The sequence below is a fragment of the Vicugna pacos genome, chromosome 16 (assembly GCF_048564905.1).
Source record: "Vicugna pacos chromosome 16, VicPac4, whole genome shotgun sequence".
Lineage (NCBI taxonomy): Eukaryota > Metazoa > Chordata > Mammalia > Artiodactyla > Camelidae > Vicugna > Vicugna pacos.
In genome coordinates, this window is record NC_133002.1 from 42,728,286 (window position 1) to 42,741,437 (window position 13,152).

Genomic DNA, 13,152 nt, shown 5'->3' on the forward strand with positions numbered 1-13,152 from the left:
GTACCTGGTTAATAATAAGCACATTGAAGAAGTACTTACAATAATCTTTTCTTTCTTTTTTTAAAGGAGTTTTCAATGGATAAAAGTGATTTTCAGATAAAATTCTGTTTTTCTCCAAATAGGTTCAGCATAAACGAGTTCCCTGTGGAAAGGAGGAAGTTAGCCTTTTCCTAACAGCCGTAGAAAACTCCTGGATTCATTTAAGGAGGAAGAAAAGAGACCGAGTGAGACAATTGAGAGAAGTTCCCCGAGCCCCCAAGAACGTCATCCAAGCCTTGGAAGAGAAAAAGTCCACCCCAAAAGAGTGTGGCAGTAGCCAAGATTTGGCCTCAGGCCCCGGGGAGAGTGCCCCCTGTGCGCTCCAGGAAGGCGAATCTGCCACTGTGGAGGGCCATGGCCCAAACCAGGACTCGCTCTCCCAGGATGAAAACCCAGAACCCATGGAGGATGAAAGGAGTGAGGAAAAGGGAGAGATGGAGGTTTTGGAAGGTTGTAAAGGCTCTAGCCATGGAGCCCAGGACCGAGAGGCTTCTGAGCAGTTCAGCAACCCAGTGTCTGAAAAGGGGAACCATCTCCAAGGAGTAGCTGGACGTTACCTATTTAAATGTTTGATAAATGTTAAGAAGGAGGTAGATGATGCCTTAGTTGAAATGCATTGGGTTGAGGGCCAGAACAGGGATTTGATGAACCAGCTTTGTACCTATATACGTAACCAAATTTTCAGGCTTGTTGCTAGTTAACTCCAAACTTCTTGCACAGTTGGGAAGGTTCTGTAAAGCAGCTTACTTTGGAGTGACCTGTTGCAGGGCAGGAGGAAGTCCACCCTCAGCCCACTGGTAGCATTATGTGGAATTATCTTTAAGAAAACCAGAAACAAATTAATCCATTTTAAAACACCCCTCCCTTTTTTATTTTTTATTTTTTTAAGTTACAGGGCATTGTAGTATGGTAGTTCAGAGAAAGAATTGTGGTTATCAGCATCAGCAACATCCATCAGTAAACTCTTAAGGGATTTAAACCTGACTTAAGCTGATCACCTTAGCTTTAGGCTGGTTTTCTGAGGCCGCAAGACTGCTTTTGCGGTTTGATCTGGGTCAGAAGTGTGCAGAGCATCATGTCCTGCCTGTCACCCACGGCTGCTTCTTAAGGAGGGCTGGCTTTCTCATCCCCCTAGTGGAGGTGGTACCCCAGGGCAGAGAGCCCTGGCCTCTCCTAGAGTCACCTTCAAGACTGAGGACTTCGGGCACATGTGGTTAATGTCCCCTGTGTCTGTCCAGAGACAGGAACTGGCCTAATGGCAGGTGGTGGGAGAGTCAGAGAGAGAAGGCTAAGTAATGCCAGGAAGAAGGGCCCATCAGGAAGCGCCTGGAAACGTCGGCACATTCCTGACTCTTGTCTGTTTTGATGTTGCTTATTTCAGAAACAGAATTAGGTAAGCAAAACTGCCCAGTGTGATGGAGACACAGCAGAATGAAGCCATCTCCTTACTTCCAGCCTGTTTAAAGTACTGTTCTGTAGCAGTTTTAGTGGTGTGATTTTTTTTTTTAATTTGCTTCTGCAGTTAAAGTGGAGCTAATATAAGTGTTTTCAGAATTGAAAACTGTCAATCCTGTTTGAATCCTGGGCTTGGGGAAAATATTTTCTTGGCTTTGAATGGGTAAGTGATTGATGATAGAAATAAGAAATGGAGCAAGATAGTTATGTGCATTAAGTTGCTTAAGAAAGTCTCGTCTATTGGGAGATAATCAAAGATTGGCAGCCGATCAAAGAGTGCTTTTTTGTGGGTCCCCTTGTGATACCCTCTGTGGTTACCTGTTACTGTTGGAAAATCCTGAGGCCAAGGTAACCATGTTCTTAAAACATGTTTCTAATTGCAGTGTCAGAGTGCAGCAGGAATGCCTCTGCAAAAGAAGCCTCTTTTTTTGTTCTCTTGGCATCTCTGTTACCTCCTGCTATGCTTGACTTTCATGGCTTGATTTTGCACCAGCAGCCTAGGGTCCTATTTTCCCTGAAATTTTTGAGTACGGTGCTGGAGCTTCTTGCTATCTGTAAAGAAGACTGTGACTGAGTTGTTAAGCTGTGCTTTTGAAAGGTGGCTATTGACTGGGGCAGAAAACTGATGACCTTGGCATATTTTGGCAGCAGCTAGACCAGGCCCTCAGCAAAGATACAGAAAATGAAAATAGGACCATATTATACCTCCCTTTGGCTGTGGAGACGGAGCTGCAGAAGAGAACATATTAACCACTTAGTGTTCTTAACTTGGCCCATAGACCTGGAAAATCCATAGCCTCCTGGTTATTTCCAGAAGTTTCTAGGGGCATGTTTGGGTTTTTTTCTGGAGAGAAGGATCCCCAACTTAGAGAGAGGGGTTAGTAACTCACTGAGGATTAGGGACCACTATGCTAGTCCAGTCTCTTTTTTGACAGGATAAGGAAACCAATGTCCAGGGCCCCACAGAGCCAGGGTTCAATGCAGGGCCTTGGATTCCTGCAGTCTGATCATCTCCTGTACCCATGCACAGCATCCTGCACTACTCATCTCTCATGACACGCTGGAATCACATGCTGGACCCAAATCTAGTTTCTATCTTGATAGACTTTTCAGATAATTGAGTTAGGTGACAGCTGTTCACTTGATAAGTGGTCACTGGGTATTTTTTGTTTGCTTGCTTGTTTCATTATAAAATAGTAGTGCATGCTCATTAAAGATTTGGAAAAATGAGGAGAAAACAGCAACAAAATTACCCCTCATCTCAACCTTCTGGAGCACAATTGGTATTTCAGTGTTTCCTTCTAGTCTCTGACCTCCCTCTCTGTAGATGGGGTGTGTGAGTGTGGGGGTTCAGATTGGTTGTGTTCATGCTGTGTATTCCGTTTTATATTATGCTTTTTTCTCATCTGATGTCTTGTAAGTAATTTTCCATGTTATCACAGGAGTGTATTATTTACACTCCTTGGTTCAAAATGTGTTTCGGGCACAGTATTAGCCTTTGTTTAAGTGTAGTACTTAGAGATTCTGGGAGAATCCTCTGTGGACCTGGAGGCACAAAAGATGGATCTTGTGTCTGTATGTGTTTGGTGCCTGAGGTCTAAGGCTTTGTGTCATGGAAGACGTTTTATAGGTGTTAAGCTAATGTTCTTAGAATTTAAAAAGTATGTGACAAGAGAAGCTTACACTGCTAGAGCTGTGAGTGCCTTTTTCTGCATTTGTGTGTCTTCATTTCATGCTCTGAGAATAGTTTATTTCTATCTAATGAGAGAACATTGGAAACATTTTTAAAAGACATTTAGAAATTCTTTCAGCGATGCGTATACTTTATAATTGTGTCATACGTGGTAGCCTGTATCTCCCATAGGAGGAAAAGGAATTTAAAAAAATAGGTTATTGACTCATATATCATAATGTTGATTGATACTTGCCTTAAGTGTCTGGAGGTCTAGTTCACATTGATGAGTAGGTATGGAATTCAGTCTTTGTGGCATTATCCTAAATTATATTCTGGTCCCTGGCATTGGCTTCTCATCTCTTGATAACCAAAGTGGGAACAGAAACTGAACTTGCTTTCCAAGGAGGGGGACTAAAGCTACTTTTGTTCTTTGGAACCTGCTTTGCTTACGACAGTTTGGTTCTTTGACCCACACCCTTGCCCAGCTAGTCACAGAGCAGAGCACTGCTGCATGTCCTGGTAGGGCTGGTGTCTCTGGTGGAGTTTCAGCTAATCTAAATGGGCATGTGGATTACTTAAAACTTTAGTTAATGTATTTTTAAAAACATGAAACCTCTCTTCTCTTAATAGAAATCAGAGCTTACCATGTTAACACACCAAGTTCTAAGTTCTGACAAGTAATAAAACTGCAAGGTGTGGAAAAGATGCAAAAAGGCCTGTAGAAAATTCGGGATCTCCTAAAAGAAATAGCTCCTCCATCTTACTTAAACTAAGGCATTTTCTTCTGTAGCCACACGGGGGCATCTTTGGCCCTTTTATCAAGTGCCTTAACTTCTCTGTGGGAGTGGATAAAATTGTGTCCTTGGTATTTTCTTGAAATATCCAGTTGCTACTCAGATAAATATTTTTATGTAAGCAAGGACATTTTCATATTTAAAAAATGTGAAAGATAGAAGTAGAAAGAAGGAAAAACCTACCCTGTAGTCGAATATACTCTTTCAACCTTTTTATGTTTCTTTATGGTCCCAGTAGACTTTTGTTCTTTTCTTTCCGTCTGTCCTGCTACTCTAGAATATATCCAGGATGGGTCAGTCCTTTGGACCAACTTTTTATTGGTCTTTAGTTAATGGAGGTACCAGAGGGGGATGTTTAGTGATTTTAAATAGTAACTTTTCAAAAGCTTTATGTTGCAGGAAGAGTAATATATAGAGCCCTAAGAAAGAACCTTTTGGTGTTATTTTGTCTTTTAATTCTTGTCTTGGTTTATCTGGCCAGCTGAACAGCATGCATGTGATGTGTTGTTTACATTACAAGTTGGCACAGTTGGTTCTGTGTTGGGCGTGTATTATATAGGTTAGCTGGGCCTTCTTTCCCACAAGGGGTGTTTCTGTGTGGAACGTGTCTGTCACCAACCCTGAGGTCTGTGTGGGCTCACAGAGAAGCCCCAGCCGCCCTTATTTTCCTGGCCCAGAATCAGATGTTGTAGGTGGTCACCCAGCAGATCTGTACATTAGAAGGAAGAAGGTCCAATTTGGAAAACTAAGAAGCCCTCTGGGAGAAGGAGGGTCTCAAAGGTGCAGCCATTTTACAGCCGGCCAGGAGGTGCTGCTAGGAAAGGGACGTGACTACATCCTTTGTGGAGAAGCTAGTGCTTGGGAGAATCAGTTTGCTGAGTGCGCACTAACCCCAGTAAAACCCAGCAGAGGCTTACTAGTGAGAATGATTGGCCTCTGCCTCCTGGAGCCGGGCAGTGATGGTATTGAACCTTCTAATTCTCCCAAGTACAAACTGCATGGCGCTCATGCCAGTGCAGTAATAGAAAGCCCGTGAGCAGCAGGGCCTCACATACATACCAGGGAGTTCCTGCTCTGCTCTGTAGAGACATTCAGATCCTCTGCTGTGACTCATCCAAATGACTAAAACAGTGGTTTATTTTTTTAATTGCTGGTTAGAACAGCTAATGCTCCCTTTTGGAACAGCTAATGCTGCCTTTTGGAGACTTTGCTTTTACTCTGGGGGACTGTGTTGTGACTGAGTGAAGGCCTTGCACTTCTGAACACCCTTTGAGGTGCAGCCTCTCCTCCTCTCTTAGCCCAAGCAGAAACATCAGGGATTCCAGGCACTCTTCAAGGAAGCAGAGGATCACCAGTGCTTCTTATGAGCCAGGGAACTGAGATAGGAGTGGACCAGGAAAATGTAGGCGGACTTGGCAGGATTGGCTTGTATATGATGTTCTCAAGAGGACATATAGGTCCCCAATGCTTTCCCAGTCATCCTAGGGGAATGGAAAACAGAGGAAAGCACAGACTTCCCAGCTCATTAGACCTGGGTTCACATTCCAGTTCCATTTACAGGGCAAGTCGGTCTCACTAAGGCATACAAAAGATGAAGAATTTTTATCTCACAGAGCTATAACAGCAGTTAAGTGAGAGAATTACTGTAGTACCTGGAGGAATACATAAACAGAGAGTAGGCTTCTCAACTTGCTCATCTCTGATCATCCTTTGAGTTTCAATTTCTGGTCAGAAAATTTTCTACCAAGAGAATCCAGTGAAAAGGCTGAGGGCTGTATAACTGCAGGTATAGACTACCACTCTGACCGAGAGCAAAATCTGGGCTTCCAGGTAATGGAGGGTTTAACAGTACTGACTGGCAGTCCTCTGTGTAAGTTGTCTCACTAAATAACCCTGCAGAGAGGTATGGGGTCCCTGTGTGATCACTTTAAAGAAGTGACAGCTAAGAGATTGCCCTGAGGTTGTTCTCAGAGTTAAGTCACAAATGTGGGATTTGAACTTGGTCCAGAGATCGGACACTGGGATCTGGTACCAAATCTCAAGATTTATAATAAGTGCTATACTCAGAATGGAAAGGGACTTCTGGGCTTATCTGACCCACCTCTAGGGAAGGAGACTTCAGTTTAGTCACAGGGAAGAGAGAGAAAGCATCTCTTACCCAACTTCACAATTTAGCACTTAAAGGTAATATTATTTTCCAGCCTTTTATCAATGAACAAAATTTAATAACTGAAATTGCTTATAATTAGTTCTTAATTTATGCTACCAAATCTTTATAGAATTTTGTATTTGGCAGTAGTACAGATAATTAGTGAAACCACAAAATATCTAGTGCAAGCACATGTTGGATCAGAATCAATGTACAGTAACTGGTAATTATTTAGGTAATGACTCTTTGACGATACCTAATTGTATAATAATAGAAGAAGGAATTTTTTTTAAATAGGCAGCATCCAGTATTTCACATACAGAGCACAAAACTGATGTACTTTCTGATCTTGCTGGAGAAGATAGCAATCATCAGAAAAACTGCAAGTTGTCCTCCCCAGGTGGGGGAACGGACCGTGCAAATCTGGAGAAGAGGAAAGGCTGCCTGCCATCTGGTGGACTCATTCAGGGAGTGTGGCTGAGTCTAGGAACTGGAGCCAGGAAATCCCCAGCCCGTCCGGCCCCCAGGAGGCTTGCACTGCTGCTGCCCCAAAAGAGAAGGCTGCCCGGAGAGCACTGCTGAGCCAGGACTGCGGGTGAGGCCGGGCCTGCCCCCACAGATTCGCAGTTCCAGAGGCCTTGTGTGTCTTGCTGGGAAAATAGGGGTTCCCATTCTGGTCTGACAGGATCCCTAATTCAGATGCATGTGTCCCAGGATTCCTGCCTTCAGGGCCGAACACGGGGCTTCTAGACCAAACGCTGGCCTGTATTTTGGTGAACTCCAGATGAGCACTAATGAGGACTCTCATTCACCAAGGGAAGTATTTCTTCATCGTCTGTACCAGGGGCCAGGCAAGAAGGGCTGGAGCTCAGGCTCCGAGTTAAAGTAGCTTTTACTCGATTCCTGCAGGTTATTGCCATACAGAAATGGCTGCCCAGTGTTACTGGATTCCGATTTATTTGGGGGAAGCCAGAAATCCAGACTTATGAGAAATTTACTGTAAATCCTGACAACTACTTGAATATTTTATGGAAGCCTGGTGGACCACCATCAGTTTGTGGCCTCTTCTACCTCCAGGTGGTGGACTGTCTGAATATTTGCTGCCTCCACTTTCCTGACTCATTTACTTGAGCTCCTAAAGTCTGGTTGCTGCCTCCCCTCCTTTTTAAAGAGTTCTTCTCTGCTCTTAAAGGGAGAATCCCGAAGATCCTCTTCTTGGGCTTTGTTTGCTCTTTTCTCCTGTTTATGGCTGACCTCATCCACTCCAGTGACTTCAGTGCTGATCACTCCTACATTCAGCATGCCCAAATCTAGACCTCTCCTGAACTTTCAGCATCCACATACCTAACCACCTACTGGACATCTCCCCCAGGACTGGGGCTGTGTCAAACTCAGCTTGTCTTCTCCTGCTTGTCTACACCTGTATTCTTGGTCGCCATCCACCCAGCTGTCCAGATTAGAAATCTCTGCTCCTTCCTCTCCTTCACCACCAGGGTCTAAAACCTTCCAGCTTAGAAAAATCTCCCAGATCCAGCCCAGCCTCTCCATCCCTGGTGCCACTGCCTTAGTGCTGGTCCGCATCTCACACGGACCACGAAGGTACCCTGAGCCATTTCTGGGGACCTTCAGAGCTAAGCAGCAGAAAGAGCAAATTTAGAGAGGTTTGAGGGAAGGGGGTGAAGAAACCTGTTTTCAAGGGTGAAGCAGAAGGGCTTTCAGAAGAAAGAGTAGGATGGGAGATAGACCCACAGCAACAGGTCGAGTTATCCGAGGCCCTTCCTGATAAAGCACAGAACTTTCCCCCTTTTACATAATTTCATTTTACAGAAGTAATGTTTTCACTATAAGAAATTTAGAAAATAATGAATAAAAGTTTACAATTCCACTACTCAAATGGAGTTATTTTACATTTTGTTATTGAAGTATTTTTATATGCATATATATTTTTAAACACGTGGGATCATGTTGTATGCTACTGTTTTATAATCTTTTTTATTTAGCAATATACTGTGATAACTTCTTTCTGATTATATAAAACTAATCTATGCGTCAGAAAACTTGTGAAAATAAAAACTACCAGTAATTACACTGCCCAAAGACCACCACTGTTCATATTTTGGCTTATTAACAGCCCTGTCTTCTTCGTGCCATATTGTGAATGTCACTTCGTGAAACTAATTAATTGTTCCTTGTTGAAAATTTAGGTTTTCTGGTTTTTGCTTTTGTAAATAATGTGTTAGTGAATATCTTTGTACAGAAGCCTTCATTTTTTTTTTATTGCTTTGGGATAAATTTATGTAAGAATTACTGAAGCAGAAGAGATACGACTCTTTTAAAGGCTTTTTGTACATATGGCCAGTTCGCTCCAGGAACAAATTGTGCTGCTTTACGTTTCCACAAGTGCCTGTTTCTACCACACATCTGATGGCACTAGAAGGCTAATTTTTAAAAATCCCTTATCAACTGATCAGCAAGAACATTTTCACTGTTTTAATTTTGTTATAGTATTGGCAAGGCCAAACGTTCTCATATATGTGTATTTATAAGTATTTGTTCATATATTTATTGTTTTATGAATTTTAAATCATGTTCCATGTTCATTTTTCTATCCAGGTGTTCTTTTTGTTACTGAAATTGCAAGAGTGCATCTTGCCAGTGTTTCCCTCCATTTTTCATTTGCCTGTTCCTTTTGTTTATGGTGATTTTGTTTTTACAGTCAGGGAGCTTTTTAGAGGGCCTGTGTAATCAAATCTGTCAAACTGTTCCTTTATATTTTCTTTGCTTGCCTTTACAGGTAGAAACCTCTCTAACCACCCTTGGAGCAGAAAAATGTTTGCCTACATTTTATTATGGCTCTTTTTGGCATTACTTTTTACACTTAACACTTGAATTTGTGTCGGTGTATGATGTAAGGTTTTAGGACCTAACTGTGTTTAGTGAATGGCTAAGAGTTATCACAGAGAAACTCCTCAGAGAGATAGATGACTGGTGAGTTCCAGCACTGCCATGTGTTGTGTCTGTGATGGGAACAGGGACTCAAGTTGGCTGGAGGCTGGGGAACAGGCATATGTACGATCCCAGCCTGGAAATGGGAGGCATGTGGTTCCTGGAGAGTCCTAGAGTGTCCCCGACACTACCCAGGGTAGACTCTCCCGATGGGTCCTAGGCCCTTGTTACGAAATCTGGTTGTGAGCATGGAGCTGAGCCCTGGGTCCAGGCAGTCCAGCCATTAAGAGGCTACTGCTCCAGGCCTCACAATCTCTTCTCAGAAGGCGTCAGTCAGTAGCACAGGTAGCTGGTCTACAGCCTTGCTTGTAGATGTGAGCTTGGATTGCTGAGACAGGAGATTAGTCCTTTGTAGGGGTCACTGATTGCACCCGAGGCCCTCTGCCCTGGGAGGGGCCTTCTCTGTCTTCAGACATCCCCCATCCCCACTGATCTGGCTGGCCTCTTGACTCACGTTGCAAGACTCCACCTCTCTCTATCAATAACTTTGCCCAGTCTCTCTCTCCTGTGACCTGAAGTAACTTGCTCTCATAAAGCCACCTCTCTTTTTCTTCAAAGGAATAACTGAAGTCCTCATCCTTTCCTTGTGCCTTTCCACTTTGATCAGCTTCCTCCTTCTGAGCTCATCCCCAGCCCCCATCTCTCCAGTGGCATGGCTTGCTCGCCGCTTTGGTTTCTCAGAAAAGCTCAGAGTGTGTGGCTCCTCCCTTTTTGCTTCTGCACTGCATTTCTTTCCTTATTACTCAGTGTCCACACCCAGGGCGGTTGCCTGGATAAAAATCTACCCCTTTCCCCCAGTCACCTTTTCAGGCCAGATGTAAGTGCCAGTGAGGAATGGCTGCCTACCCAGGCCCAGTTAGAAGCTCTTCATTCCTCAGAGTGGCCTGAGGCAGGACAGTGTCCTCTGGGGTCATGAATCCCTGGATCCTGAGTTTGATTCTCTTTCCTTGCCTTCTTACTCACCTGCTAAGCTTATTTATTGGGCGCCACTAAGCAAAGTTAACGATTATTTCTATCTTCAACCAGCTCCCCACCATCAGCCATTTCTGTGAGGTTTTCACAGACCGTGGACCCACTTCCCCAGGCTGGGCTCTCCCATACAGAGAAGAGCCAGGCCGCTTCTCATCTCAGCTGACACTAAGCAGCTTTGTGACCGAGGATAAAACACCTCTTGGGAGATTGGTCTAGGCGAGCTCAGCTCTTCCAGGTGCAACAGACACTGTTTGAGGCAATGAAGAGGAGAAAGCACATGAATGGGAAGGTTGAACTTGACTGTATCTGTTTCATAGGTTCAGGAGAGGCCCTCTGACAACTCACCAAGAGTAGAGGCAGGTAGGCAAAGACTTGGATGAAAGCTCCCAGCTGCGGGAAGCCAACTTTACTGATGATTGAATTTCTACCCTATCAGATACACCTCTATCAAAGTAACTCAGAATCCTGCTCATCATTCAGACTGAGCTTGTCAGGAATCAGCTTCAGCTGGCTCACGCAGCCTTCAATTCACTGAATTCCCTTATTAGAAAAGTATGATTATCTGGGAATCTAACTTTCTAAAATGAATACTCATTTTAGAATCAGTACCCTTACAGGTCTTTGCGTAGTCCTGTGATCTCTTGTGCTCCATCCAGCATGGTGAGAGAGAGCAAAGCTTACCTTTTCCAGGTATCCCTGTGGAATTGAGTTCTACTCTGTGACCTTTTACCCCACTGCGGCTTACCAAAGGTCACCTGGCCTTGGCTACAAGGATAGCTAGCCCCGTGTCTGGCACATGTTTGGCACACACTAAATATTTGTGAAATGAATGTTGTATGGTGTGTCCGAGTGTACTAGTCTTCTGTCCCTCGTCATCTCATAGCTGACTTTTTCCCTTTGGTCTTGTTTTAACTACAATAGGTGGAAAGCTCCCAGGACCACTTGTAGAATTTGAGAGCTCAGGCCTGAAGGGTTAGGGCATCTGGGATCTGGTATACCTGTACTTTGGCTTCACACCTTTCCTACATCTTATTACTGATGCTTTGTAGGGTCCAGGAACTGATCTTCATAGCCCTTAGTTGTATATATATATGTAGCGCTTTGTCAGGGTGAATGGTGGGGTGATAGGAGACAGTCTCATTAGAGAATGTCACTAGCTCAGCATATTAAAAAAGTTGAGGGGGTTGAACTGGGCTTTGGGGTGCACAAGACATGAGGAGGAAGTGTGGAAATAGAAATCCTCTCATGAGAATTACACCATGTCAGACAGGCCAGTTTTCCTCCTATCCCAAAGGTACTGAGCACTAGAAGCTATAAAGAAACTTTAGGAACAACTTTTTGGAAATGGCTGGGCTTTGGATTATTTCCAAAACATACTAACCTTTCTGCTGAAACATCAAAAAGACTTTCTCTTGAATGAATGTAACAGTTGGCAGCTTCTACCCCAGGTCCACCCCCTTGGAACAGGAAGCTGGCTAAACTGTTAAATCACCCTCCTATTCATTCCTCCACTTTTATCCTCCCCCTTTCCGCCTCACAGGTATCTCCTACCTCCATTGTCCATTCCCCAACAGAGGACACTTGATGAGAAACTCTGGCCATTTTCAGGCTCCTGTAGGCAGCAACAAGCCCAGGAAAAGCCTCCTTTCTAAACCCTTTCTTTTGCCTAACATCCCCTGGCTGGTGTCCCCACATGACCCAAATAAATAGATGATCATGTGAAGCCAGGAAGGCTGTTTGTTTTAAATAGCGAGCATCTCCACTAAGCTCTAGAGCAGATGGGCTATTGGGGGCAAGCGAAAGGCTGGCATTTGAATTCTGTGTTCACTCCACTTTTATCTCCTTCCCCAACTCTGAAGGAAAAGCTGTCTTCAGAATACTACTTTTCAGAGGGGTGCCTTCGTGATGTGATACAGCTGGTCCCTGACAGGACAAGTCAGAAGAATTGGACTTCAGTCTCTTAGAAGAGACTTCAGGGCTGTACGAGTGCCATGACCACTTGAGGAAGGCAGAAGGGTACAGCTGGAGTTAGCCCTCTGAGCATCCTGGGCCACTGGCCAGTATGGTATGGTGTCGACCCCTAACAAAATGAGAACTTGGTCATCAACATTATCTCAAGTCATGGTGATATATAGGTTTTAAGTTAAATTTAAACTTCCCATTTTCTTTGCTTGTGTAGTGGGCCCAGGTCCAACCACACTGGTAACAACAGGTGGCAGACACCTTAAAGGAAGCAATCTTGGGACCAGTACAGATCTTTCCAAGGAAAAGAACTTGGTTGTTATGCTCTGATCCCCCCGTTGTTTCTCAGCTTCATCATAAGCTAACCCAGTGGCACCTGGTCATTTGTGTATAATGGACTCTAGCCTCAGCTACAGATGCTGGGGCTAAGAGTGCAAAGATCAGCGCCCTCTGTAGACTGGTGCTGGAAACAACACCCTTCCTTCTGTTCACTAGGTTCTCGATTTCCAGGATCTGTGCAGATTTTCTTTCCCTGGGATGGGCTATGCCCTCAAAGGAAAGGCACAAATCCAGCTAGCATCATTTGTACCAGATTTCTATATGTCTAGCTGTCCTCTCCAAATAGGAGCATACCCCTCAAAGGACACAGTGAGGGTGGGATGAATTGGCAGGCTGGTCGGCCATTCATCCATCCTCATGCTCTGTATAATACTGAAGCCCCCCAAGGCAACAAGATCCTTAACCCAACTGGCGCTGTCCCACTCTGTTAGAACTGGTCAGCAAAGAAAATTATCTGGGGCCCAGACTCAGGGGCCTTAGACCTGCTGGCACTGGGACAAGCAGAGCTGGACATGCTCCAGGGTGCCCCAAATATGCCTTCAGCCAGCCTGTGCCTGTCACTACCAACTGTACCAGTGGGGTTTGTGTGGCCGCCACCGAAAAAGCAGTACAGCAAAGTTTCAGGTAAAGATTTTGGTGCCCCACCACATCACGATATGTTAAGTGGCCAGAACCCCTTCCGTGTGAGCAGTTTGATACTCTTCCAAGATTTTTTTCTAACTGGGGATCCTGCCGCAGAAATGCCTTAAAAAGAGTCACCA

General features: G+C 44.4%; 1 protein-coding gene across 3 annotated transcripts in view; it reads left to right on the forward strand.

The window, feature by feature from the left end:
- The window catches only part of METTL16 (methyltransferase 16, RNA N6-adenosine), a 61,485-nt gene extending 53,273 nt beyond the window's left edge, over window positions 1-8,212 (forward strand). For all 3 annotated transcript variants that reach the window (XM_006214458.4, XM_031685406.2, XM_072939026.1), the window contains one exon: window positions 123-8,212. In XM_006214458.4, the coding sequence (XP_006214520.2) occupies window positions 123-740 (618 nt within the window). In that variant the 3' untranslated portion in view covers window positions 741-8,212. The remainder of the gene's footprint in view (window positions 1-122) is intronic.
- The last annotated feature ends 4,940 nt before the right edge of the window (window positions 8,213-13,152 follow it).